At 44.0% G+C, this 26,101-nt stretch overlaps 1 protein-coding gene across 5 annotated transcripts in view; it reads right to left on the bottom strand.

The window, feature by feature from the left end:
• Positions 1-26,101, bottom strand: part of LOC129556772 (transducin-like enhancer protein 1) — a 91,119-nt gene that overhangs the window by 5,325 nt on the left and 59,693 nt on the right. For 4 of the 5 annotated variants that reach the window (XM_055426938.2, XM_088837947.1, XM_055426941.2 and 1 more), the window contains exons 10-16: positions 24,148-24,201; positions 23,498-23,650; positions 21,936-22,080; positions 20,727-20,917; positions 19,236-19,312; positions 3,713-3,962; positions 1,748-1,995 (exon numbers count right to left, since the gene is read on the bottom strand). In XM_055426938.2, coding sequence (XP_055282913.1) covers positions 1,748-1,995; positions 3,713-3,962; positions 19,236-19,312; positions 20,727-20,917; positions 21,936-22,080; positions 23,498-23,650; positions 24,148-24,201 — 1,118 coding nt within the window. The remainder of the gene's footprint in view (positions 1-1,747; positions 1,996-3,712; positions 3,963-19,235; positions 19,313-20,726; positions 20,918-21,935; positions 22,081-23,497; positions 23,651-24,147; positions 24,202-26,101) is intronic. The other variant, XM_055426942.2, reaches the window with a different exon arrangement.

Consider the following 26,101-nt stretch of genomic DNA (forward strand, 5'->3'; position numbering starts at 1 on the left):
TCTGAATTCTTCTTACCTCTAGAACTCATGAAATACCTGGACTCCTTGAGAACAACCGTTTCTCTCGGGACCTAAGCACGTACTGGGTGTTCATTTCTCCATCCCTCCATCCCCCTATCTCAGCGCTGCACTAAGGCTCCTAGAAAGCAGCTTTTAGGGCTGTTCAGAACGTGCTGGGTCACAGAGATACACAGATATTCAACAGACTCTCCACTGCCCTGTCACACAGAGTCGCCACTAGTTGTGTGTGGCCAGTCCAAACAGAGAGACGTGTGAGGCATGACCCCATCATATCCAACAGTTACTTACTCCCCAGGGGCTGGCACAGAGCAGGGGTTCAGAGCACACAAGAGGGCAGGGTGCCCAAACCCCTCTGCAGCTCCTCCATGATAACATCAGGATAAAGCAGTGCACAAGTGACAGGGGTTAAAGAGATAAATACTTGAAAAGCACTTCAAATGAATACTTTGAAAGTGTATTTATTAAGTTTAAAAAAAAAAAAGCAGAAAACAAAGAAAAAAATCACCAACAATCACTAGGCTAGGTGAAGTGGCTGTTGGCTCTGGCTCCAATTGTTCACTTTGCTCATTCTGAGCTGCCCAGAGAGTGACAAAAAATAAAATAAAATAACTGCAGACTGTCACCCATATGCAGGGACAGAGTCTGGTGTGGTAAGACTTGGTAGATTTCTACAGAAAAGGCTGAAGAGTGAGCCACTCTAATGAGTTCCATGCTCTCTTGCTTCCCTCCAGCCCTTGGCCTGGAAGCATGGAAGGAGTTCTGTTAAGTAACCTATGAGTTTAAAAATGTACCACACACAGTGTTTCTAAGTGAAGATGAACTGTGACATGAAAGGGCAAAACACAGGCCCATTCTGCCTTAGATGTTTAATCAGTGCTTCCTTTATTTATTTATTTTTTGGGCGAGTGGGGGCTACTCCCTAGCTGTGGTGCATAGGTTTCTCACTGTGGTGGCTTCTTTTGTTGCGGAGCAGAGTATCGGTAGTGGTGGTGAGTGGGCCTATTCTTTGCCCCATGGCATGTGGGATCTTCCCAGACCAGGGATCGAACCCATGTTCCCTGCAATGGCAGTCAGATTCTTAACCACTGGACCACCAGGGAAGTCCATTGCTTTCTTTTCAAAAGGTTTTCTCTAATATCCCTGACATGAGCATCAACTTGGCCAGAGGGAGGGAGCTGGCCAGAGCTGAGGAGGGACACAAAGGTGGCAGATTCCAGGCAGCTAGGCTTGTTCCTGGGGGAAATGACCCCTGGACAGGGCTTATTTAGTTATTGAGAAACACTGCTACTTTAAAACCATTTTGTGGGTTAAATTCGTGGAATCTCTTATAATGTTCTTTTGTTGATTTTCTGTTAGCCTGTATCAGTTGGTTCCTGTTTGCACATATGAGGTTCCAGGCAAAGCCAAAAACATTTAGCATTGAGGACCTTTTGTACCTCCATCTGATCCATGGTATTCTGCCCCCTGGCAAAGGCCAGGGATGTTTTTTAAACAAATCTGGCATGAAGAATAGGAACATTAGGGAGGTAAATATAAAGTCTAGGTGACACCCAAGCATGGCAGCAGGAGTGTAAGCCCCTGAGGGCGGCAACACGGTCCTGACACCCAGTTCTAAGCCTGGCCTGTGTGGGCTGAGAACCTGGGGGCAGGCAGACAAGTAGGAGAAATGGGGGAGGGGGCCTTTCTGACCCAAGGAACCCCAACTTAGGAAACCACCCCTGCTCACCTCACCAGTGTCTGGTTGTGCAGGTCCCACACAGCAATGTTGCCGTCGCTGCAGCAGGAGAAGCAGACCTTGGAATCCGGGCTGATGGCCAGGGCGTAGCAGGCGGGGGCCGAGGACGTCAGCTCTGCCTTGATGCGCGGGGTGGGAGCTGCCAGGTCCCAGATGGAAAGGGTACTAGCTTCCCCTCCCACTATGAGAGTGCAGCCATCAGGGAGCAATTTGCAGGAACGGATGTAGTTATCCCTGTTCTGTGAAATAAACATAATTCAATTGTTATAATGCATGACCAAGCAGTAACAATGCCATGCTCTCTAATGGCTATCTTGGTTGTTGACTTAAAAAGTGGTATTTCACAGACACTAGCAAAGGGAGCATTCTACAGTAGAGATCCGGGTCTGATGGCCACTGGCTCCTTCGGAGTAGTAAGCAAAGCAGCCTTACAGGACTGCTCAGTGCATGTGAAGACTGACGTGTAACTCCCACTGCTGCCTAGCTTCCTGCTGGAGAGACGAAACTGAGACCACCAGCGCATGTCAGGTGGGTGTACATGTGCTTCTCTATGAAAAAAAACACTTTTCAAAGCAAGTTTAGAAATCTTTGACCTCATTACCCTGTTATTTACTATTTGGAAAATGCAGACTTGCTGCCTGGGTTTTGGTTTTCATTACTCTTAAGTCTCTCTGCCGAAGGCTTGTACCGTGTCTTCATTAGCCAGATGGATCCTTGTCTGGGAATTTAACACAGCTGCTTTCTCCAGTTGTAACCTGGCTGCTGTCATATTTAAGCCTCTCAATCCAGAGGCCAAATAAATTAACAAAAGAAGGCATCTATCCATCAAAACCAACACATCAGAAAGGAAGGTGAAACCTAAAATGATCCCCCCACCCCCGCCACCACCAACAAAGAAGTAACCGCATCCTCAACAGAAACAGCCAAAGTCTTTTACTGTGCTTTAACCATGGCCTATTGTTCAAAGAGTAGAGAAACTGTAACCAGTGTGATTTCAAAAAAATGAGTGTTACAAAAGTCTCCTACTACCATAGAATATTAAGCTGTGTTTAAATATGTTTCCTCATGTTTAAGTTTCATTAATAGATATATGTTTAAGTTATTTGATTAAAAAAATAAATCAAGGACTATCCCAAAGTGCCTTTTCATCTCAAAACCAGTCTGTCTTCTTTTTGAAAACATCCTCTCCAGAATCCTTGCTGTGTGCCAGGCAGGCTGTGGGTCAAGGACCACATGGTAGCCAATAGTCTGCTCAAGGCCAAAGGTACGTGGTCTGTGAATGGATAATGTACATGGGTACTGTGTAAAGGACATGTCCCAACATGTTCTATGATCCCTAAAAATGCAACATGGTATTCTCGTACTGTGGGAGTGGGGGTGGGGAGGTGGCATAGGTGCTTGAAGGGAGCACTCCTTCCCACCCCACCGCCCCCATTCTGCTGACGGCTGCCCTGATTTTGTGCAGTGTGATCTATTAACTCTTTCCTGAAGTTAAGGTCATAAAACTCAGCCAGATCTCCCTGAAAACACAGTCCCTGTTCAGAATGGTTCTATGTCACGTTATCAAATGTTTACTCTTCAATATTTATCCAAAGGCTGCAGGGAAATTAAAAGGAGTGGAGTACAGGGCTCAGAGTCCAGGCCTAGCTGCGCTCCATCCATTAAACGGGACACCCCCTTCTGAACACACATTCAAACAAGAACAGCTTCTGTAAACTACCGTTGAAATATTTTTTTAAGAGAAATCCATCAACTCTGGGATTTAACCACTGAAATAGCAACAAATGAAACCTTCACGCTGAGGGGAGAGGGTGGGGAGAGCTAAATGGCTAACACAGGAAACAGAATGGGCTTCCATTTCCTCATAATGGGAATAAAACCCAGGCCCCGACAGCGATTTCCTTATTGAGTCTCCAGGGGGAAATTACCCTGGTGCACCAGTTCCTTCTCACTCACCAGACAGTCGAGCTGAGAGACGGGGCTCTTGTTGCCGGGGTGGCTGATGTCCCAGACCTTGACACAGCCCTTCCCACCCGTGTACACGTGTCGTGTGGGGTTGCTGATGGTCACCGCGCACACCACCTCCCCATGGCTCAGGGTGTTGATCTGGCGAGCATGTCGGGGGATGCCAGGACCGATGAGGGCATCTGGGGGGAAGGGGACGGGCTGCATCTGACCATCTGCGGTAACGTGGAAGGAGTATGCGCTTTTGGAGGTGGGATGATTAGGGAGAAGAACATGAGAGAAGACAGAAAAAATATTTATCATAAAGCAATTAATCATTACCACGGTATACTTCTATGAAAAAGACAAAAGAAAGATTCTTGCTCTGTTTTCCTTTTGAAAGCAATAGAAGTTGAAGTGTTTATTGATGGAACAAATGAAATAAATAGTAGCCAAAGTCTAGGGTACAAAAAAAATATATTGAATAATATTTAAAATTTTTATATTTTTAGATTGTGCTGCTTTATTTCACAAAAAAAAATTCTTCAAAAGAACACTAAATGTACTTCCAAATTACCATAAAATTCTTCCTTCTATGTACCTAGTATAATTGTATGATTTCTTAGTACAATTTAAAATGATTATTTTTGATGCTTAAGATGAAGCCCTTACGAGCTCATAATAATTAAACATGGTACAGTATATTTCAAAATCAACAAACAAAAACAGCATTCTAAATGTACCAGTTTAATGTTTGGAACTAAAACTCTCTTCTGAATAACTGACATAAAATAATAAAAGAGAATGTCTTAAATGATTCTGTAATAAAGACAAGTTTCCTCCTCAACTACCTCTCTGTCTACTTTGGCCACAAAGCCCAGTTTTATCAAAGGTAGCAAAGCTCCCAGTAAAAGATGACTCCTCTCAGCTTTGCTCTGGCCAGGTATGCCCATGTTCTGTCTGATGAGATGTAGGCAGAAGCTGCTGGGTGGCACTTAGTTAATAACCTAAAAGAAAGAGATCTGGGGATATGGAAACTGTCTGTACCTTCCATACAATTTTGCGCTTAGCCTAAAATTGCTCTAAAAAATAAGTTTATTAATTAAAAAAAAAAAGAAAAACAATTTAAAAAGAGGGGAGGGAGTGTGCCTTCTCTCTTCTTTCCCTCTTTTCTATTAACTGAACTATGAGCATGATGACTGAAGCTTCCATAGCCTTTTTGGGTCACAACATGACTTTGAAGATAGAAATCAATTGCTGAGGGGCACAAAACAAAATGATAGGATGCACAAACCCTGGTGATACTCTGGGGCTGTGATACCTGCCCTGGGCTGACAGCCAGTATCTTTTATGGGATACTTTTATGGCTATTATTTTCTTTCCTGTTAAATAGAGACAAACCTAATCCCAGTGTACACTTGTTTCCAAACCAAAATCTTAAAGCATATTTTTTCTTTAACAATCTAATTACTTAAACTCCAAGCACTAATATATTACAGATACTATAAAATCTCTGCAAAGAAAAGACCCTGCAGGGGATGGAAGAAATAGGAGTGATAATATTTCCCACCCACATCTGAACTAGGCACTTTGAAGACCACTGCTTTCACTTTCTTCTTACTCAAAGCATCACTTGGCAATCTAGAAGTGCAATATTAAACCTCTATAAATCTGCATACATGAACAACAAACGAAGTATGTAGGGTTTTCTCCTTTCCATAACCCTCTGGGTTAATTCTGGGCTCCTTCTGGAACTTATCATTGGCACCTTGAAGTCCCTTAACAGATTCTAAAGACCATGGGTATCAAATATTGAACTTAAAATTTCATTTTAATGCTAACTCAAAGTTTGAAAAATAACTAAGCATGCATAAAACTGAAAACTGATACAAGATATCAGGTTTCTACCTGCTTGCACATAAAACCGACATAAGTTCCTTAGTTTGAAAATAAAATATCTGTCCTTATTTTTCTTCTATAAAAACAAAATATCAGATATATGAAAAGATTTTTAAAAGAATTTCTCCTTAGACTCTAAGAATCTTAAGAGTACGAAAAGGCAAAAGGAATCTTAGATATGTTATCTCCTGGCAAACTGGTTCTAATAACTAATATTAAATGGCTATTTGGCCCAAATCCTTAACATTACCCTTAATTTGAATGACAGAATACACATGATGGGAACCATGCAGAATGTCATAGGAAATAAATATGCAAATAAAACAATTACAGATCAAGGCACTTATGTCACTAGACCACTAAATCTGTATTTTTTAATTGATGTACAGTATTATATAAGTTACAGGCATATAACATATTGATTCACAACTTTTTAAGGTTATACTCCATTTATAGTTATTGTAAAATATTGGCTATATTCCCTGTGTTGTACAATATATCCTCGTAGCTTATTTTACACATAATAGTTTGTGTCTCTTAATTCCCTCCCCCATTTGTACCTCCCTGCTTTCCTCTCTCCACTGATAACCACTGCTTTGTTTTCTACATCAGTTAGTCTGTTTCTTTTTTATTATTAAATCTTCCATTTTTTAGCCCACAGTATCCTTTGGTGTTCTTAGTCCTTATCAAGTCCACATGATGTTTCAATACATGCACATTAGAATTAATTGAACCTATGCCATTTATTCTGGAGAAGGCAATGGCAACCCACTCCAGTACTCTTGCCTGGAAAATCCCATGGACGAAGGAGCCTGGTAGGCTGCAGTCTATGGGGTCACTATGAGTCGGACAAGACTGAGCAACTTAACTTTTACTTTTCACTTTCATGCATTGGAGAAGGAAATGGCAACCCACTCCAGAGTTCTTGCCTGGAGAATCCCAGGGACAGGGGAGCCTGGTGCGCTGCTGTCTATGGGGTCGCACAGAGTCGGACACGACTGAAGCAACTTAGCAGCAGCATGTCATTTATTACAGGGTATTTGGAGTTGGAATCAAAAAGCACTGTATTACTGCCCTTGAAGATAAGACCACAAGAACTAGGGTTGAAGTCTATCCACATTCCAAGTTATGTGACCCAGATACCAGGCACCACAATCTAGGTATGAAGATAAGAAACGAACGGTGGTCAACATGGGGAGAAAACTTGCTTCTTAGAGCTTTCTGTAATTTCTAAAGATTTATGGAAGATGTGAGGATTAGCTTTTCTTTCTGCCATAAATCAAGGTGGGCACTCCCAGGCAGGCAGTTTCTATCCGGTGCCATTTTAGCAATTCTGGATTTTTAGGGGAAGGAAATTTTATCTGCTTCCCCTGGAACTCTGCTTATTATAGAGCTAAATGTTCCAGATTAAAACAGATGCACGAAGTACAGACGGAGAGCTGCATGCTTGTCTTTGGAAGATACCCACCTCTCTTCCAGGTGTCCTCGTCTTTAAACCACACAGGAGGTCTGTGATCATCATGCTTAGGCAGTTTTAAAACTGCTTCACAGTGCAGCGAACTGCTGCCAGAAGCTGTGAACATTCGTCCATCCCAGGGGAAACCCATACGGATGTTAATACATCAGTCACAGGGGGCTTCAGAGGAAGCTGGCGCTGCCTGCTGTGCTGGAGAGCCTAATCAAATGAACAGACCCCAACGAGGCGCAGGGCAGGTGCGGCTCACAGAGGGAAAGATGGAAAGGAAAAACCAGGGAAGCAAATGAAACAGCTTGGAATCTGTAATTCACCTCCAGGAAGAACATGAGTGTCTTTGAGAAAGCCCACTTCAGTGGCACATCCTAACAATGTTGACGAGGTCCCAGAAGTAAACTTTGCCTCTTTACTGACTGAGAAACTAGGAAAAGTAAGATCAACTAGGAGTGGGTATCTATAAATGGAAGTGTACATTTATAAATATTTCTCATGCCTGAATTTAGAAAGAGACCAGCCACAAAAGAATGCATATGGCATGACCGCATTTATAAAAGTTCACACACAGGCAGGATTTACCTTTGGTATTAGAAATTGGGGTGGTGGCTCCCCTTGAGACTGGAAGAGGCATGGATAAGGTTTCTCAGGTGTTCTTTATGCAAAGTCACTGGGTTATACACACATGATTTGTGTACTTTCCTATACATGTGCCTCCATTTTTAAAGCTTGGATTCATGGAAGGGAGGCTCAAAAGGGAGGGGACCTATGGCAGAAACCAATACAATATTGTAATTATCCTCCAATTAAAAATAAAATTAAATTAAAAAAAAAACAACCTTGGATTTGTTTATTCAAGAAAAAGGTGAAGGGCCTTCCTGGTGGTTCAGTGGCAAAGAATCCACTTGCTGATGCAGGGGACACAGGAAGAGCCTATATGCCACAGCACAACCAAGCCTGTGAGCCCGAACTGCCTGAGCACGAGCATCTAGAGGCTATGCTCAGCGACAAGAAAAACCACTGCAATGAGAAGCCTGAACACGGAAACCAGACAGTAGCCTCCACTCGCCACAACTGAAGAAGGACCACACACACCAACGAAGATCCAGCACTGCCAAAAACAAACAAGCAAATCTTTAAAAAGAAAGAAAAAGGGAAGAGGAGGACTCCTGACCACTACAGGCTGGGTCCACAGCCAGGATGAGAGCCCAGACCCTGGATTTAAAGGGACGTGAGCTTCAGGGGCCCCAGTTCACAGCCTCACCGACTATGGTCTTCCTAAGGGGCTTAACTACCTGCAGTCTATTACGTATCTGTTTCTTGATCAACAAGATATAAATAATAACGAAACATAAGGGCCGCAGGGGTGGTAGTAAGGAAAAAAAGGGTCAGCAGCTGCAAAAGTGTAAAACACTTAACACTGTGTTTGACACCTGCAGGGGCCTTCGGGAAATGACAGCATCGATACTAAATACCCGTGACTTAAAAAGAGGAAAGTGAGGCGATGTTGAATCCAGGGCTCTTATCTTGACCAGAGGACAAGTGTGACAGCCAGGAATGCAGAAAGGGAGGAAGGTGTGGGGTGGGAGCCAGGAAAGCATGTGGCGATGGTGAGGCCAGGAAAACCAGGATACCCATAAATCCTAAAAGGCTAGGTGGGGAGACAGCACAGGCAAAGACAAGTGGAGGATGTTTGGAGAGAGCATTGTGGTTAGTTGTGGGGTAGAAAGGAGGAGCGTTGGGTGACGGGGCCTGGTTAGGGGCCACCTACCCACACCCCAGAGCCTCAGAGAGCTGAGTCCCCAGACCTGGCTGTCTGAATCAAGCACCTGCAGATCAGGATCTAATTCCGAAATGTGGTGACAGAACTGAACAGAATAAAGCCCACTGGACATCACAGATTTAAAACCTGAATGAAACTGAACTCATTTGGAACTAGGGACTCTTTACTCCTAGGGCACACAGCAAAGGTGGAGGCACCCTGAGTCCCTGCAGGTGCTGTGAACTGGGAAATGGCACCTCATTTCCGGGAAGCAGGTTCTTTCCCTAGCAGACTGGCGCCTGTTCATAAAACTACACTGTGTTCCACGGTCAGTGCTAGAGTTGTGGGTTTGCTGGAAGTAGGCAGGATCCGGCACACAGTAATGAAGAACCAGAGATCCCGGCAATGAAGGCTGTGGCCAAGACCCTGCTGCCTGTGGACTCGGCCCTCCTGAGTGAGAATTTCTTGCTGTATTAACAGGTATCAAAAAAAAAAAATCTGATCAGATCAAAACCTTCACTCACTTTTTATGGCTCACCGAGGCTTCACATTGAGTGCCTATGAGCCTCAGTTCACGTGACCATCTTGTAGCCTGAATTCCTAGCCGTGTGGCACAACAGGCCAGTCCCCTAAAATATCGCACACTGTCACATCTCCACGTTGTGCACAAACTGTTCCCTCCTGCCGAGAATAGTACTGCCTCCCCTTCAGTGCACGTCTCCTCCCCACTCTCGCGGCTTGCCTCGACTCCCCAGGTGCCATGAGTCCTTTCCCAGTGCCTTGACTCAACATAAATCGGTACCACACTGAGGACGACTGCCCACAGTTATATCTGTCTCATTCCCGAGTCCTGTGGGGACAGGTGCAGGTGCAGGGATGACTGCACCAGCGAGCATACAGCTGGTGCTCAGCAGAAGAATCCGAATGTCTCAAACTCATTAACTGCTACCTAATCACTTACGAATCAAGGCATGAAAGACTGCTCCAGTAAGGAAGTGAGCTACAAAAAGGTGGGGAGTCCACCTGGGCTCTGCCAGCCAACTTTCCCAAAGAACTTACACCAAATGTGCCTAAGAGGTGGTTTCTCAAAGGGGAGAGGCAGTCCCAGAGATACAGAGCTGATAAAGAGCAGAACAAGAGGCAATGAGAGCAACAGTAACTGTGAAATCCACAGGCCACCCCATCAGCAGAACCCAGTGGATGCGAGACCGCTCAGACATCAGCTGCGGCAGAAGTTGCCGTGGGTCACGTGTGACAAGCTGGTTCCTGAGTCTGGGTGCTGAAGAGCACACAGTGAAGCTCAGGAAGTGAGGGGACCCAGGCCAGAGTTTCAGTTTAGTCACTAGTGAGATGTGGAGACCATGTAGAATTTATCTGGGTTGCATTTCCCTATTTTTACAGCGTGCTGTGACAAAACATACCCTGTAAATGTGACTGCTGAGGTGTGGGGGAAATGATGTCACGTGGGAAAGTACTTGCAGGAAAGTAGGAAGCATAATATAGATTCAACCTTTGGTTCCCATGTCACAGGAGGCAGCTCGCCATCCCTTACTATTTACAGAGGAGGGAAAGCAGGACAAGAGAGCATGCATAACAGGTCCAACTCAGCTCATACACAGGAGGGGTCAACCAACCACAGAAGTGGGGCTCTAACCTCTACCTTCGCTTCCAAATCAGCACTACCTTTGACACTCTCGCCTCAAGAGGGATTGTGGGGCCCACGAGGATGGAGACACCTTCCCTACACAAAAAGAGAACACCAGGCATCATCCACATGCTTCATGAAGGAGCCCTGAGGGCTGAGGGCTGTGGCATCTAGCTCATTCTAAGACAGATGAGAATAATGTTAAGTTATGATTTTGGCTGATACTGTCAGCCTCAAGAATTAGTAGAGTGAAGGTGGCGGCTGGGACTGTTGAGATGTGGACTCATAAGAAAATCAGAGCCATATTATTCTAAGATTCAGGGGTGGGAAGTCCTCAGGTATATAATTCATCTACTAATGATAAAAATCTTTCTTTGCCAATCTAACAAGCTCTACCTTTAATATTTTTTTTAGGATCTGCATGCCTAACTTAAAACATCTGTTAAATCCTTTACTTCTTTCACAGGATTTTCCCAGTTTGGCCTCTGAGCATCCTCCCAAACAGCAAACATGCAGATCAAGGCGCAGTCCTCACCCCACTTGAAGACAGCATTTCTACATCAATGGAGGGCTTTAGTAACAAAACACAAAGAAAGGACATTAAACTATTAAGATGGGAGACTTTTCCCCCTTATTTAGTTGAATACACAGCTATCCTCATATTTTAAAAAAGGGAATGCAGAACTTCTTAAAATGGATATAAAAAAAAATTACTAGACAAAGTAAAGAAGAGATGGTCTAGCTGATACACTAGAAGTTCTCTGATCAAAGTCTGCATTTATGATTCTAAGGCCCTACTTCCTCCATCAATTAAATTTTTCCAAACTGTAAATGTGCTGGGGCAGCAACAGGGCTCCTATGCAGGACAAGATACAAACCAAGAGACACGTGGACAAAAAGTAAGACAAAGATAAGTTTAAAATACAGCCACTACAAAGCTCCATTCAAAAGTCCTAGCAAAGGAACCAACCACTGCAGGTAAATAGCAGTATTCACTTAAGAGATAAGACAAACTATGTCTAGTAAGCTGAAAGCCATTTCTGAAGAGGTAAAAAGGGAGAGAAAAGGAAGGGACGATTGTTCAGCAGCTAAACATAACACAGATCAAAAGGAAAGGACTCACACTTCAATATGCTGCTGCTGCTGCTAAATCACTTCAGTTGTGTCCGACTCTGTGCGACCCCATAGACGGCAGACCACCAGGCTCCCCTGTCCCTGGGATTCTCCAGGCAAGAACACTGGAGTGGAATGCCATTTCCTTCGCCAATGCATGCAAGTGAAAAGTGAAAGTGAAGTCGCTCAGTCGTGTCTGACTCGTAGCGACCCCACAGACTGCAGCCTACCAGGCTCCTCTGTCCATGGGATTTTCCAGGCAAAAGTACTGGAGTGGGGTGCCATTGCCTTCTCCACACTTCAATATAAACCTAAGAAATTAGGCACACAGTCCTAGACCATTCAAAGGTAGAAAAACAGAAGTTAAACACATATGGTGACAATATAGAACAAAATAAGCATGTTCATTTATGCACTTAATAGACAAAAAAAAACACAACCCAAATATCATAATATGTAAAAAGGGAGGGGCTGAATTGATTTCCAAATCCACTAAATAAACCAAGTGTGGAATCTAGACACGGTCAGCATAGCAATCAGAAGCAAGATCAGGAATGGAGAGGAGGGAGATGGGACTGGCCACAAAAACGTTTTCTCAGCTAGAAGCTGGATGGCCTTTTTTCAATGCTGCAAAACATATTTTCTTAAGAGGCAATTTTACCCCAAATGTAGTTTAGATTTTCTCTTCCCATTAGGCTCCAACTCCAAAAAGGTAGTTTAAAAGGTTTATTTAAACACTAAACAAGTGGGTGGAAGATTTCTCAATTACACGTCTAGCATTAAAACACAGGGTGAAGGAACTTGGAACTTAGCTGGAATCTTGAGTCAAACTATTATTAGTGTGAGTTATAACTGACCTCTAGATGTTACTGTACGAGGCAAGTAGACCTTGGCCCCAAGTATTTGTGGGGAGGAAAGCGGTGCCCTTGGGCCAGGAAAAAACATCTTGAGGGGAGGGAGGCACAAAGTATAACAAAGATGTCAATCTGTCTAAACTTCAGGTTTCTTTTTTTATCAGTGAGCTCCACAGAGCTCAGGGAATAAATTTCCTAAAACTCAAAGTAAATTCAAATTAAGCCGACAAAACACAGCAATTAAATTTTGCCTTGAGGGTTTGGAAACACAGTGAGGGCAACTGCTTATAAATCAGCATTGCATGTCTTTAAAATGCAAACTGCATTCTCCCTCGGAAAAGGATGAATCATAGGGCCTTACACAATCCTGGGCTCATCCCCCACCTTGTCAACGCAGCAAGCATTTGTTTACTGGCTATCAACGCTCAAGGGGACAAGAGGACTTCAGAAGCTTTAATTCTAGCGGGGAAGAAGCAAATAGAGATAGGACTTGTACACATGATTATAATTCAAGGCCAAAGTGTGGAAAGTGTCACAAGACTTACAAGGGGCTGGTGGAGAGAGATCATATGTGGGAAAGGCATCAGCAAAGGCTTCTGGGAAGTGGCAGCAGCCCAAAGTGGTCTTTAAAGGAAAGAAAATATTTCTACAGGAACAGGTAGAGACAAGTTAGAGGGGAAGTTGCTCTAGGTAGGAGGAGAGCCATTCACGGAATACAAGGTTATCCCATTCAGCCAGAGCATGAGATGCAATGCATATAGGACATGAGGCTGGAAAAACAAGCTGAGGTGGCTCTATCAGAGGGATTACATCAGGAGATTATATGCACCTTTTGCAGATTTCGGAGCAAGAAACAGACAAGATCAGATAAATATTTCATTAAGGAAAACTTTCGCCTACAGTCTTGGTGAGGATTTTAAGAAATAAGAAGACTGGGTAAAATGGAAAGCATCTAAACCTAAAGTCTGAGTACAGATGTAAGAACTGGGATGATGCTGTCAACAAAAAGAAGTTAAGAGAAGTTAGAAGTGGGAGAGAGAAATGTGTCCAGGTTGGTTGGGAAAGTCTACTGAGATCTTAGATTACGCTGACACCAAAACAAGTACAGAACAGTGGCAATGTCATGCTCTTTGATAAGAAACAATGGAAGGCCACAGGGCCTTTGCATATGCTGGTTTCTCTACCTAGAGGCTCAATGCCCTTCCCCTTCAAACTCTTCGAGAATTTTCCCTTAACCCTCCAAATGGGATCAGCCTTTCAGAGTTTCAGAAAACAATACTCCTCTGTCACAGTTCTTGTTACTGTTGCTCAGCTGCTAAGTCATGTCTGACTCTTTGAGACCCCATGGACTATGGACTATAGCACAACAGGCTCCTCAGTCCTTCACCATCTCCCTGAGTTTGTCAGATTCATGTCCAATGAGTTGGTGATGCTATCTAATCTTATCCTCTGCCACTTCCTTTTTCTTTTGCATTCCATCTTTCCCAGCATCAGAGTCTTTACCAGTCAGCCCTTTGCACCAGGTGGCCAAAGTATTGGATCTTCAGCTTCAGCATCAATCCTTCCAATGAATATTCAGGGTTAATTTCCTTAGGATTGACTGGTTTGACCTCCTTGCAGTCCAAGTGACTCTCAAGAGTCCTCTCTAGCACCACAATCCAAAAGTATCAATTCTACGGCACTCAGCTTTCTTTATGGTCCAACTCTCACATTCATACATGACTACTGGAAAAACTATAGCCTTGACTTTGTTGGCAAAGTGATGTCTCTGCTTTTTAAAATGCAGTCTAGGTTTGTCATAGCTTTCCTTCCAAGGAGCAAGCATCTTTTAAATTTCATGGCTGCAGTCACCATCCGCAGTGATTTTGGAGCCCAAGAAAATAAAATCGGTCACCGTTTCCACTTTTTCCCCCTTCTATTTGTCATGAAGTAATGGGACTGGATGCCATGATCTTAGTTTTTTGAATGTTGAGATTCAAGCCAGCTTTTTCGCTATCTTCTTTTACCTTCAGCAAGAGGCAATTTAGTTCCTCTTCACTTTCTGCCATTAGAGTGGTATCATCTGCATATCTGAGGTTGTTGATATTTCTCCCAGAAATGTTGATCCCAGCTTGTGATTCATCCTACCCGACATTTCGCATGATATACTCTGCATAGAAGTTAAATAAGCAGGGTGACAATACACAGCCTTGTTGTACTCCTTTCCCAATTTTGAACCAGCCAGTTCTTCCATGTAAGGTTCTAACTGTTGCTACTTGACCTGCATACAGGTTTCTCAAGAGATAGGTAAGGCAATCTGGTACTCCTGTCCCTTTAAGAATTTTCCAGTGTGTTGTGATCCACACAGTCAAAGGATTTAGTGTAGTCAATGAAGCAGAAGTAGATATTTTTCTGGAATTCCCTTGCTTTTTCTATGACCCAACGAATGTTGGCAATTTGATCTATGGTTCCTCTGCCTTTTTTAAACTCAGCTACTAGAATTGAAGTTCTTGGTTCAAGTACTGCTGAAGCCTAGCTTGAAGGATTTTAAGTATAACCTTGGTAGCATGAAATGAGCATAACTGTATGGTAGTTTGAATATTCTTTGGCACTGTCCTTTGGGATTGGAATGAAAACTGACCTTTTCTAGTCCTGTGGCCATTGTTGAGTTTTCCAAATTTGCTGTGCAAATATTGAGTGCAACACTTCCACAGCATCATCTTTTAGGATTCTAAATAGCTCAGATGGAATTCCATCACTTTCACTAGCTTTGTTCATAGTAATGCTTCCTAAGGCCCACTGACTTCACACTCCAGGATATCTGGCTCTAGGTGAGTGACCACACCATTGTGATTATCCAGGTCATTAAGACCTTTACTGTACAGTTTTTTTCTGTGTGTTCTTCCTACTTCTTCATAATCTCTTCTGCTTCTGTTCGATTCTTCCCATTCCTGTCCTTTATTGTGCCCATCTTTGCGTGAAATGTTCCCCTGATATTTCCAATTTTCTTGAAGAGATCTCCAGCCTTTCCCATTCTATTGTTTTCCTCTATTTCTTTGCATTGTTCATTTAAGAAGCCTTTGTTATCTCTCCCTGCTATTCTCTGGAACTCTGCATTCAATTGGTATATCTTTCCGTTTCTCCCTTGCCTTTCACATCTCTTCTTTTCTCAGCTATTTGTAAAGCCTCCTCAGACAACCACTTTGCCTTCTTGCATTTCTTTTTTTTTTGGATGATTTTGGTCACTGGTTTCTGTACAATGTCATGAACCTCTGTCCATAGTTCTTTAGGCACTTCATCTACCAGATCTAATCACTTGAAACTATTTGTCACCTCCACCGTATAATCATAAGGGATTTGACTTAGGTCATACCTGACTGGTATGGTATGGTCACAGCTTTCTCAATTTAATTACACATTTATTTTTGTGATTACTTGATTAAAACCATCTCCCCATCATCAGGCTGTGAGCTCCCAATAGGGTCCTCTAGCCTATTCAGCAAATTTGGATGACATCTGTAGAAGACAGGAAAGGAAGTAGAGTGACTGACAGATGGCCTAGGAACCTGAAATCATATCCCGAAAGTCAGGGCTGAAGCAACAGACATACTCAGCTGGAAGACACACCTGGTGGAGAGATGGTGGTCTCCAAAGATCTCAAGAGCTATCTGTCCTGAGAAGGATGGATTAGTGGAGCACTATGTGGTCCCAGGGAGTGGATAAGAACAGGATTGACACGTAAAAGTTCCAGGGAAACAGAGTTCAACTCAAGGCCTCAAAGAGTTTTCAAAGGGCCAGGGAAAATGAGCTGACATCACTAGAGAAGCTGGGCCAGAGATGCTCAGACACTTGGTGAGGCCATTATAGGAAACTTGAACCACAGATGAGCATTCACACTTGAGGCATTTCTAAGGTCCCTCCAACCCTAAATGAACTCTCCCGGCTGTACCACACTTCTCAGACACTCATCCATCTGCCCGTGAATTGTCAAGCTCCTTCTCTGTGCTGGGAGCCTACTGTCCTACTGCAACAGCCCACCCTCCCAGCCGCCTCTGCCCAGCTCTGTCCTATCCTCTTGAATGAACTTCAGCTTTCAGCATATCCACCCAACCCCAAGGAAGCCGTTACCAACTCTATCACTCTTTACCTGTCTGCTTATCACCACTGTTCTGCCTTCACAGCACTCAGCACTTGTCACAAACATAACTCAAGTATTTACTGTTTAAGGTCCACCCAACATCAGCAGCCCCCCTAGAGACAGGAAGACTAATACTGTCTTTCCTGGAGCCTGTTGGGTACCTAACACACAGTTCTCCGTCAAACATCTACAGAGAGCTTCCATTTGCCCTTTCCAATTATTATTTCCATTGGAATTTCTCAGAGAAAGACACTGGAAAATTTTTACCACTTTGTTCACCCTACCCTAGACATGGTGGCTTGTCACCATTTCTTATGAGACTCAGACGGCACTGCTCAGTGTGATCGGCAAACATTCGTTGCTGCCCCTGGTGAGGTGCCCACTCTCCCAGAGACTTTTACACAGCAACTCAAGTCAATTCACGACTGCTGTCTCTTGTAATAAAACACTGGGACTGGTATTTTGTATCTTTTCCCCCTTACTCATCTTTATTTATCTTTTATAGGAGTCTCAATCTTTGTCATTTCAGGGAAAAACTGGTCTGTCATCACAGCTGGTTTGAACAGCACTGCCTCGGGCAGTATGACTTTACTAAACGATGAGAACAGTACGTCTTCTCAAACTAATTAATGGATTAATACATGGACTAAGACTGCATAGCCCAGGTCCTGGACAGTGGGCAAGTTCATTTTTCCCTCTGCTACCAATTAATTTGATCTTCCTCCCATAATATCTTGAAAGAGAATACCTTAAGCTTGAAAGAGAATCCAAAAAATATCTTAACTGTTTTAGAAAGCAGTGACACCTCTGATACACAGACCAGTGCCCTTTTTGATCAAGGGGAAAAAAACCCCGTTACACATGAGTCTCACAGCTTTGCCTCTCAGTCCGATGATGCAGTCTGAGCCGTGAACATGGGGAAGTCCAAGGTGCTGGCAAGTCAAGAACATGACTATTTTGGCTCTAAGCAGCATGTTCACTGAACGTGTAAACTTGGTGTCTAATTGCACACACAATTGTTAGGAACTGGGTCTGAGTTAACCATCCCTCATAGCCTTCAGGACCAACTCTGTGGCTCTCAGCTCTGCCCACCCCACCCCTCCTTCCTCACATTTCACATCCAGGGTGGGGTCTTGGACACCCGCCCCCCCCCCCCCCACAGCTCTGACTGTAGAAACTTGCTTTCCCTAATGGTTAGTTGAACTTGGCCTTCGCTGAAGATTCATCAGTTACTATTAATTATTGTCTCTTAGCTCAAGAGTACTCATCTGCCCTTTATCCACTCACCAGACAGGAGGACACATGACAGCTACCTACCCTGCCAGCAACCACAGGTAAGAAATACCAATAAGCACCCTGAGGCCTTCCTAAGAAAATACAACATAGTAGTTCACAGGTTCAGTAGTTCACTGAAACCTTTCAGTCAGAAGAGATCTACCAGCCAAGAAAGTATTTGCAACACTGCCCCACTTCCCAGTCCTGATCTTCCCTGGGCCAAGATGTCACTGTAAATTCTTAACGTCTCTACTAGTTCCTGATACAAACCAAAGCTTCAGTTCATCATGAGTCAAATTATCGGGAAATAAGATATCAAAATGCAGGAAAAGAGGAGCAGTGGAAATCTGCCTTCTAAAAGCAGGCGACAAGGTAAGGATTTCTGTCTTCTGAAGCAAGGCTGCAATAAAAATCACACAAGGATGACCAAGCAGTCAAATGGACCACTCAAAATAATGCAGTATGCAACAGACGTGTAAGCAATAGCTGAATGCAACCATTTGAAAGTAAAGGTTATAAGCAAAAAAAAAACACTGAAAGCCTGTGACATGCACCGCTTTTGGGAGGAAAAAAAAATCGGTGAATTGGAACCAGCTTTCTGCCATCTTCTACCTAGAGAAACAAGAGTGTTTGCTGAGAAGTAAGACAGACTCTCATACTTCAAGTTTGCTTTGTACAAAAATGGAGAACTTTAGGAATTATTTGAAATCACATTTCTAATTACTAACATATTATGGAAAACAGGTGATTTTCAGTGACCCTGGAAGAATAATCCACAGGGCTTTTCAAATTCTGAATGCTCTTTTGCCCTTTAACCTACCTCTCACTGCTTCCCATCATGCCATATTATACTTTATAATCCTGGCTCTCTCAGACGAAGGTACCCAGCAAAACATTACTGTGGGGGGGGAACTCCCCCACATTTCACACAACTCTTGTTTCCACCAAAATAAGGAAGAGGTGGCACTGAGTTGGGTAAAAAAATAGCACATTTCATGTTTCCGAGACTTCAAGTCTGTGACAGCTTACTGCCCACAACACAGTCCTGTGGAAAACCTCCAACAGGCACCCTCTAACCCAAGGGTAAGGCAGAGCAGCTTTCTGAGGAAGGGTCAAGCGAGGGGGACCAACCATCCCTGGTTCTCACCTCCCTCCTTGGCCCTGTCTCCAACAGCTTCTCTCCAGAAATAACTAAATGCATGAGATCACCCACAGTGAGAAGACAGAGGCATGACACCTACCAGGTGTCTATTTATAGAAAGTGTTAACACTCCTCAGGAAAAGACACTGGAAATCTCCTTGGAAACGCCCAAGCCTGTGCTCCCTTTGGAATTCTAGTGCGCTGATACCTGTGACTAAATAACCGCCTTTAAAACAGAACCCAGAAGTTAGAGGTACTTACGGCTTCCCCCCAGGGATTCCTGCCAGGTTTGGAGGGATGGTAGGTACACGCATGTGAGGGGGAGGATCAAACCCAACCTGGAAACAGAATAAGGCATTGCAGACTCAGTTTATGCAGGGTAGGCACTTTGTGACACCTCTAAAAACTTTTTACTAGAAACTCAGAAATCCCCAAAGCAACAGAAACAGGGACACGTGTTAACATTTCCCAAAAGAAAAATTACAAGAAATAATATTTATGCAAGAAATAATACAGCCTCCACTAAATACCACAAGACACACTTCTTTTTTGGGAGGCAGGATGGCACATGATCCATCTGTGCATTGGGAACCAGCTTCCCATGGTAAATACGTCCTGTGGACTTAGGATGTTCTGCCTGCTCAAACAAGTACAAAGAACACACGCTGTCTGAGCCAGGACAACGTGACTATCAACTTCAGCACTATCGGTGTTTTGGGCCAGATAATTCTTGGCTGGGGCTGGCCTGGAATGGCAGGATAATTAGTCAGCATCACTGGCCTCTACCCTCTAAGTGCCCATAGTAACCTCCCAGTTCTGATGAACAAAAGTGTCCCCAGATACAACCAAATATCCCCAGGGGGAAAAATCACCCCCAGTTTCACGCCACTAGTCTAAGTCAATGCACAGAAATTCACATATGGACTCTTTTTTTGTGCACCTAGTCCCTCGGCTGCCCCCTTTGCTTTAAATGATCTTGCCTTCCACTGCATAGCCTTTCCTAGGAGTGAAAAGGAAGCGGAAAATGATACACTTTAATATCATCTCCAGCTATTGAAGGTAATGAAGAAGGGAGAGGAGAGAAATGAACATGCCATATTTCAAACAGTCAACAGAAATGATTTGGGGACTTTCATTTGCTATGAGTTATAATCTAGTCCCTTTTCCTAATACAATCAAGGACCACACGGTCAACTTTCCCCTTTACTCGAAGTTCTGTCTCTTCCTGGTCAAGCATGAAGTCATTTACAGGGTGGGAGAAGGCAGAACAAGGAGGAGACCCTGTCCCAAGGTTCTCCCTGTTGAGCTGAGATCACTGCTTACACCAAAGTCATGCAATTGGGTTTAAAGAATAATATAAGCACGGAATGAGAAAATAACGGCTTCTCAAATATTTTTTCCTAAGAATTAAAGAGGAGAAAAAAAAAATGTCAAGAAACGAATGAAAAGGCTTCTGTGAGCTACTTGAGCCATTTCATCGCCTTCCAGAGGAAAAAAAAACCTACTTTGGTGGGAGAAAACCAGATGTCCCCTGAACCGCTGAAGGAGCTCCTAAACACTGCCTTTTTTCATCCACAAAAACAGTAAAACAAAAAGTGTTTGGCCTAAACTTAATGAAGCGGCATGTTGATGAAGGTGGACAAGAAGGAGCAGTGGAGACACTGGGGCTTTGTCTGCAGGTGTGGGGGTTGCAGGCTGCTGGTGCTCCGCAGGTCCCCACCCGTACCCATCCTCAGTCCCGGCCATCCTCACCATCGGGGAGCGCCCATAAGCCACCACGGCGGCAGCGGCCGCGGCTGCACTCATCTGCGGTGACATGTTGTGCAGGCTGGCGTAGGCAGCGCTGGGGCTGGTCAGCTCACCATTCATGCCCGCGTGGGGCACCATCCCAAATGGTGCAGGGTATGGGCCGGGCACCGCCAGGGGCGTCCTCAGGCCAGCTGCTGCAAGGAAGCACAAGCCACAGTGACTTACCTGGACACTCAAGTCAGCCTGCTCATCAATTCCAGGGCCCTCTTCAGTGCCTCCTGTTATAGAGAAGGAGGGAAGGCTGGGGTGTGGGGAGTCAGGGGTGGGGTGTGGGAGTCCGGAGGGTGTTGGCGGGGTGGCGGGGGTATCACCTCCAATTCCTACACAGGGTCCCGGTCCCTTCTTCCCTAGAGCTGAATTCCTCTCCAGAAAAGAATGGACTCCAAGGGCAGCACTGCCCACACATTTCCCTCTTGTACTTGGCAACACTGGGAAACCAGGGGAATTAAGCAGCATTATTGCACCTAATTGACAGAATGCACCACCTTCTTACTTAAACTCAGGAGGTTTTCCTGATAAAAATCCATGATTTCTCCTTCAGCTTGAACTTTCCATTTCTGGTACCAATTTCAAATAAAAACCTGATCCTGGATTTATATAAACAAGAGCACAGGCTTAGGAGGAATATTCTGGGGCCTCTTTACCACCTGGCCCAGGGTATTACATTCTCCCTTTCCCAGGGAGAAAGATACAGTTAAAAGTTATGAGTTTGCTCAGGGACTGGAGTCTCAGTGAAACCCTCCCAATTTCTCCTGGAAGAGAGACCCCAACTAAAGTACACAAGAAACACACTTGGGCCGGCCAGACCGGCTGTTTCAGTCAACATTAGCAATCTCAGACACACAATGATAGTTTGGTAAGGAGCTTATGTGCGGGATAATTATCAGAAACTTTATTGAAGTCCTTGGGATTTGGATTATTTGGAAATAAAAGAAAAGCCAAATGTAAACAGTCGGAGACTGAACAGGGTACAGCTGCTGAAACTCAAGGACAAACATCTGTTTCTTATCACAGTTTTTCAGAGATAAGGAGGAGAGAGGCTGGCAGAAAGCACCTCTCATATTCATAGGGAAACGTCACAATGAGATGAACAGACAAATTAAGTTGGGAAAGAGAAAAACAAAACACAGCCCACGAGAGGCAATGCCTTACCCGCTTGGTTGACGAGAGGGTCCATGGCTGGAGGCTTGCCGAGGCCTGGACGAAGTCCTGGAGTGGCGCTGGTGCCCGGCGTTGGCATGTCACTCCGAGGCGTTGGTGTGCTGGATTTCAGCACAGGCGTGCTGGCTTTTTCATGCTGGTATCATTAAACAAATTAAATGAGTATTATTTTTAATCCAAGCCATATTACACAATTTATCACAACAGCAGCTGGAACACTGGGCACCTTCTAGCTACTCCCTCAGCCAATTTTCATAAATCCACACAATGTTGACAGCATTAACTTGTGAGTGAGAAATGTTGACCTTTCCTCTTCCTGCCAGAATTAAAACTCTAGCTAGAGACACAGAACATGATCACACGCCTTCCTCCGCAGATTTTATTTTAAAAAGTATTTTTCCATCAGGCTTGTGGACTTTGGATCTAGTCCAGGTAAGAATGGTGACCACCCAGAGGAAAGTCCTCGGTCACTCAGAAACAAATGCCTCGGTCACAGAGAATATCAGAGGGAGGAACCCCCACCAAGCTTTCCACCCTGTCCCTTCAGTGGCAGTGGGACTGAGACCGACAGTGAGAGACAGCTGAGCCATCAACTTGACGAGACGCAGACCAGCATTTCAGAGGCAAAAGCCCTAGAACTAGCCCTATCATTTTAAGAGATGTACCTAAAAAATCATAACTCTTTGGCATTCAGCAGCAGCACCCGTTTGCCTACATAAACAGTGCGGACCCACGAGTGTAAGAGGCCTTCAGGAGTCAAGATGGTAACAGCGTCACAGTGCAGCCTCTTCGGCATCTCAACCCTGCGTGTCCTTTTAGCCAGTCTGAGAAGTGCTCTGGGATAGCAAAGAACATAGGCTAGAGAGACCCCAGCTCTTTCTGGCCTGGGAGTCCATGTGCTGTGTAAACTTGGCAGGCTCCTCAAGCTTGCCAACTTGAGGCCTGCCTCCCCATCAGTGAAATGGGATAATGCCTTGAGGGACCACACAGGGATGAACTGCAGGATTGTTATGGTGCAGTTATGGTGAGTGGAGAGATGAGACACCCCACAATGTCTGGTGAATGACTGAGAGCACGAATGGGCCTGAAACCCCCCTCATCCCTCCCCCAGTTCCAGGTTATCTTTGGTGCCACCTTGAATACATCACCATCTGCCCGATAACCCAATCACAACATGACCCGACAGAACGGGTCAGTCTAAAACCAGGGGAAATGCACCACTTAAGAAAGTGAAGGACTTCATAGGACTTAGGGCATTCAAACCGTTTGTCAAGTAAGAAGTTTCAGAGAGTCTGTGCCAGAGACACATCCCCCAAGAAAGCGGGCAACAGGCATAGAAGCTTATCTTGCTCTAATCATGGCCCAGAAGAGACGACCCAGAGGGAAAAAGGAATCACCCAGGGACAGAGAGCAGAACCATGAGTTTCACTTTAAAACCCTTAAAAATATAACTCAGTCATTAAAAACCCCATATTTCAAATACATTAGGGAACCTCTGGTTCCCCAAGAAAACCGAACTGCTAAATAGGCAAGTGACAGTTCTGATGACCTACCAAGCTCATTTCTTTGGATTTCAAAGAAGTGGAACTTCCCGAGGAGGCAGTGGACGCCGGGCTGCTGGAGGCGTCTTTCTTCAGTAGGCGGGTTTTGTCAATCCCATTTTCCCTGGGTGAATGGGCGGGGCTTGCGCGGGGAGATGAGGGGTCCTCCAGAAGCACAAGCAAAGGTCGCATGATTTCACTCACAACAGATGGATGTTTCCCTTTACACACTCTTGTTTCCATACCAATTCTCCAAATTAAAGGAGAGTGCTCAAAGTCCTTGAGATTTGGGCGATTTGAGGGCATGCACCTAATACTGTTGTTACAACGAACAGGATGGTGTCTGCAAGCGCACCGGTGGAGACACGGTAAAGAAAAAATTCTAGAAACAACTGTATCTCCCCTCACGCTCACATTTTTTGCCCAGAGGGCACAGGACAGAAAGGAGCACCAGACACCAACTTAGGAATCCAAAATGGTTAGGGAGACAGATTTTTTTTTTTAAAAGAAACAAGTTTGTGTTGTTTTTAGACCATTACTGCTCTATGAACACTCAGCAAATTCTTAATGTGTAAAGTTGCAAAAGACCAACATACGGTGGCTCCACGTCCTTTCTCTCACAAGTTGCTCTAAAAATAAATTTTGATGAAGAGAATGGTTACCTCATTAGAAACATCCACAACTAAGTTGTCATCGCTTTTGTCACCATCACTATCCTGAAAAAAAGAGATTTTAATGCCATTTACTAAAGGGATTGAGGCTCAATGAAATACCTATAGTTCTTGGGAGTGGACAGACTAGAAAATGACCTGGGACATGCCTACAGGTTCCCTTACAGAATGCCAGCCCTGGTAATTAAGATCACCTTCTTCCCTTCTCATCTGACCCGGGGAGGTGCAGAGCCCCAGGCAGGGACTCTGTTGCAATAGCACACCAGCCATACAGTCACAGTGTGTATACAGGTGATGGCAACTTGTAAAACCTGGCGCACAGTAAAGACTCAATAAATGTCTGCAACAGCTGAATCTCTTATAATCCGAAAACTACATATCCTTCTTTAAGAGATCTTTCCCCACCTGATTTCAAATTAAGAACACAATTTCATACCACTGCTTTTACATATATCACCTTGAGGCTGTCAACAATTCTAGTGTTCATGGGCAATTCATAATTAAAAAGACAAATTTGGACCTTGTTCCCATGGGGTTACTAATTACTGCAAAAAAAATTATATATAGCAAAAAAAAAAAAGTACAAACAACAAAGCTAAGTACTGGCTGAAATAACTACCAAGATCTAATCTAACCTCATGTTGGCTCTTTAGCAATGAACTTGGAATACTCTTGAGATGGAGGGAAGGTAGGATGGCAGTGTCTGGAGGGCACTGGCACCCTACAGTAGGGCTGTAGGATGACACGAAACCATAAAATTGGCTTATCAGAGGAAACTCCATGGTTGCACTGAATTTGAAAAGCTTCTGAAAAAAAGCTGTTCAATTTAATAATGTGATCACTCCTATATCAAGTTCAGGGCAGGCTGAAGAAGCCCTTAACTAAGGCTAAGAAGCTTTCTTAGCCAAAAGGCCTTCTATACCCTTTAGTGCAGAGTCATACAATGGACATAGAAAAAAACGGGTAATCGCAAATGGGCCCTAATTCTCAAAAAGGAGCAGGCCCCAGGTTTATGACCTACACTGTCTTACTGATGTCACTGCCAAATAAGAATACACTAATAATGTCTGAGAAATATTAGTATAAGTGCAAACCCATTAACTTTCTGTGGACCCCAAGTCCAGCTAGAAAGATACCCCCAGCTCTAAATTCATGTCTTAAATGCTTCATCTAGTCATACCTAAAGTGCTATATGAGGGAGACCCAACTGACTTTCTTCAATAATGTGTGACTAGATATGCTTTAGTCATAGTTATAAAGGTCTCATGCAATTCACTAGCAGTAACAAGAAATTACAACCAATGAGGAAGCCTGGGTAATTTAAAATAAGTCTGTTGAAAGAAGTATTTTTCATGCAATAAAAGAAAAACTTAATACTAAAAAAAATTTGCTTTCTCTTAACAAAGCCCACAGAAAATCACAAATGTTTTCACGTACTAAGAAACCCAGGGTATGGGAATTCCCTGGTGGTCCAGCAGTTAGGACTCCACCCTTTCACTGCAGGGGGCACGGATTTGATCCCTCTGTCAGGGAACTAAGATCCGCGTGCTGCACAGTGTGGCCAAACAAAACAACAACAAAAAAACACTGATTAAAAGAAAGAAAGAAAGAAACCCAGGGTGACAGTGACAAAATATAAGCTGAAGGGGTTTCCCTTTAGGAAAAAAAATGTAGAAGAAAAAAGGTTAATGTAATGTACAGACCAACTGGTAAGAAGTGCAAACAACTCATTTATTAAAATGGAACTGTGAAGTGCATGCCTAAGTAGTCTGAAATGTAAATGTTAGCTTTGTATCGGATCATCCCCAAAATATAAACCTTCACAGTACAGTACACATCTGTCATCAAACATCTAAGGTCTGAGTCCTTTGCTCCACATTCTCCCAACATCATCTTAATACATCGCCCTCAACTACCAATTCAACTAGACACAGCTAATAGCAGC

This window comes from Moschus berezovskii, chromosome 7 (assembly GCF_049115385.1).
Source record: "Moschus berezovskii isolate FMDL1 chromosome 7, NW_MosBer_1.0, whole genome shotgun sequence".
Taxonomy (NCBI): Eukaryota; Metazoa; Chordata; class Mammalia; order Artiodactyla; family Moschidae; genus Moschus; species Moschus berezovskii.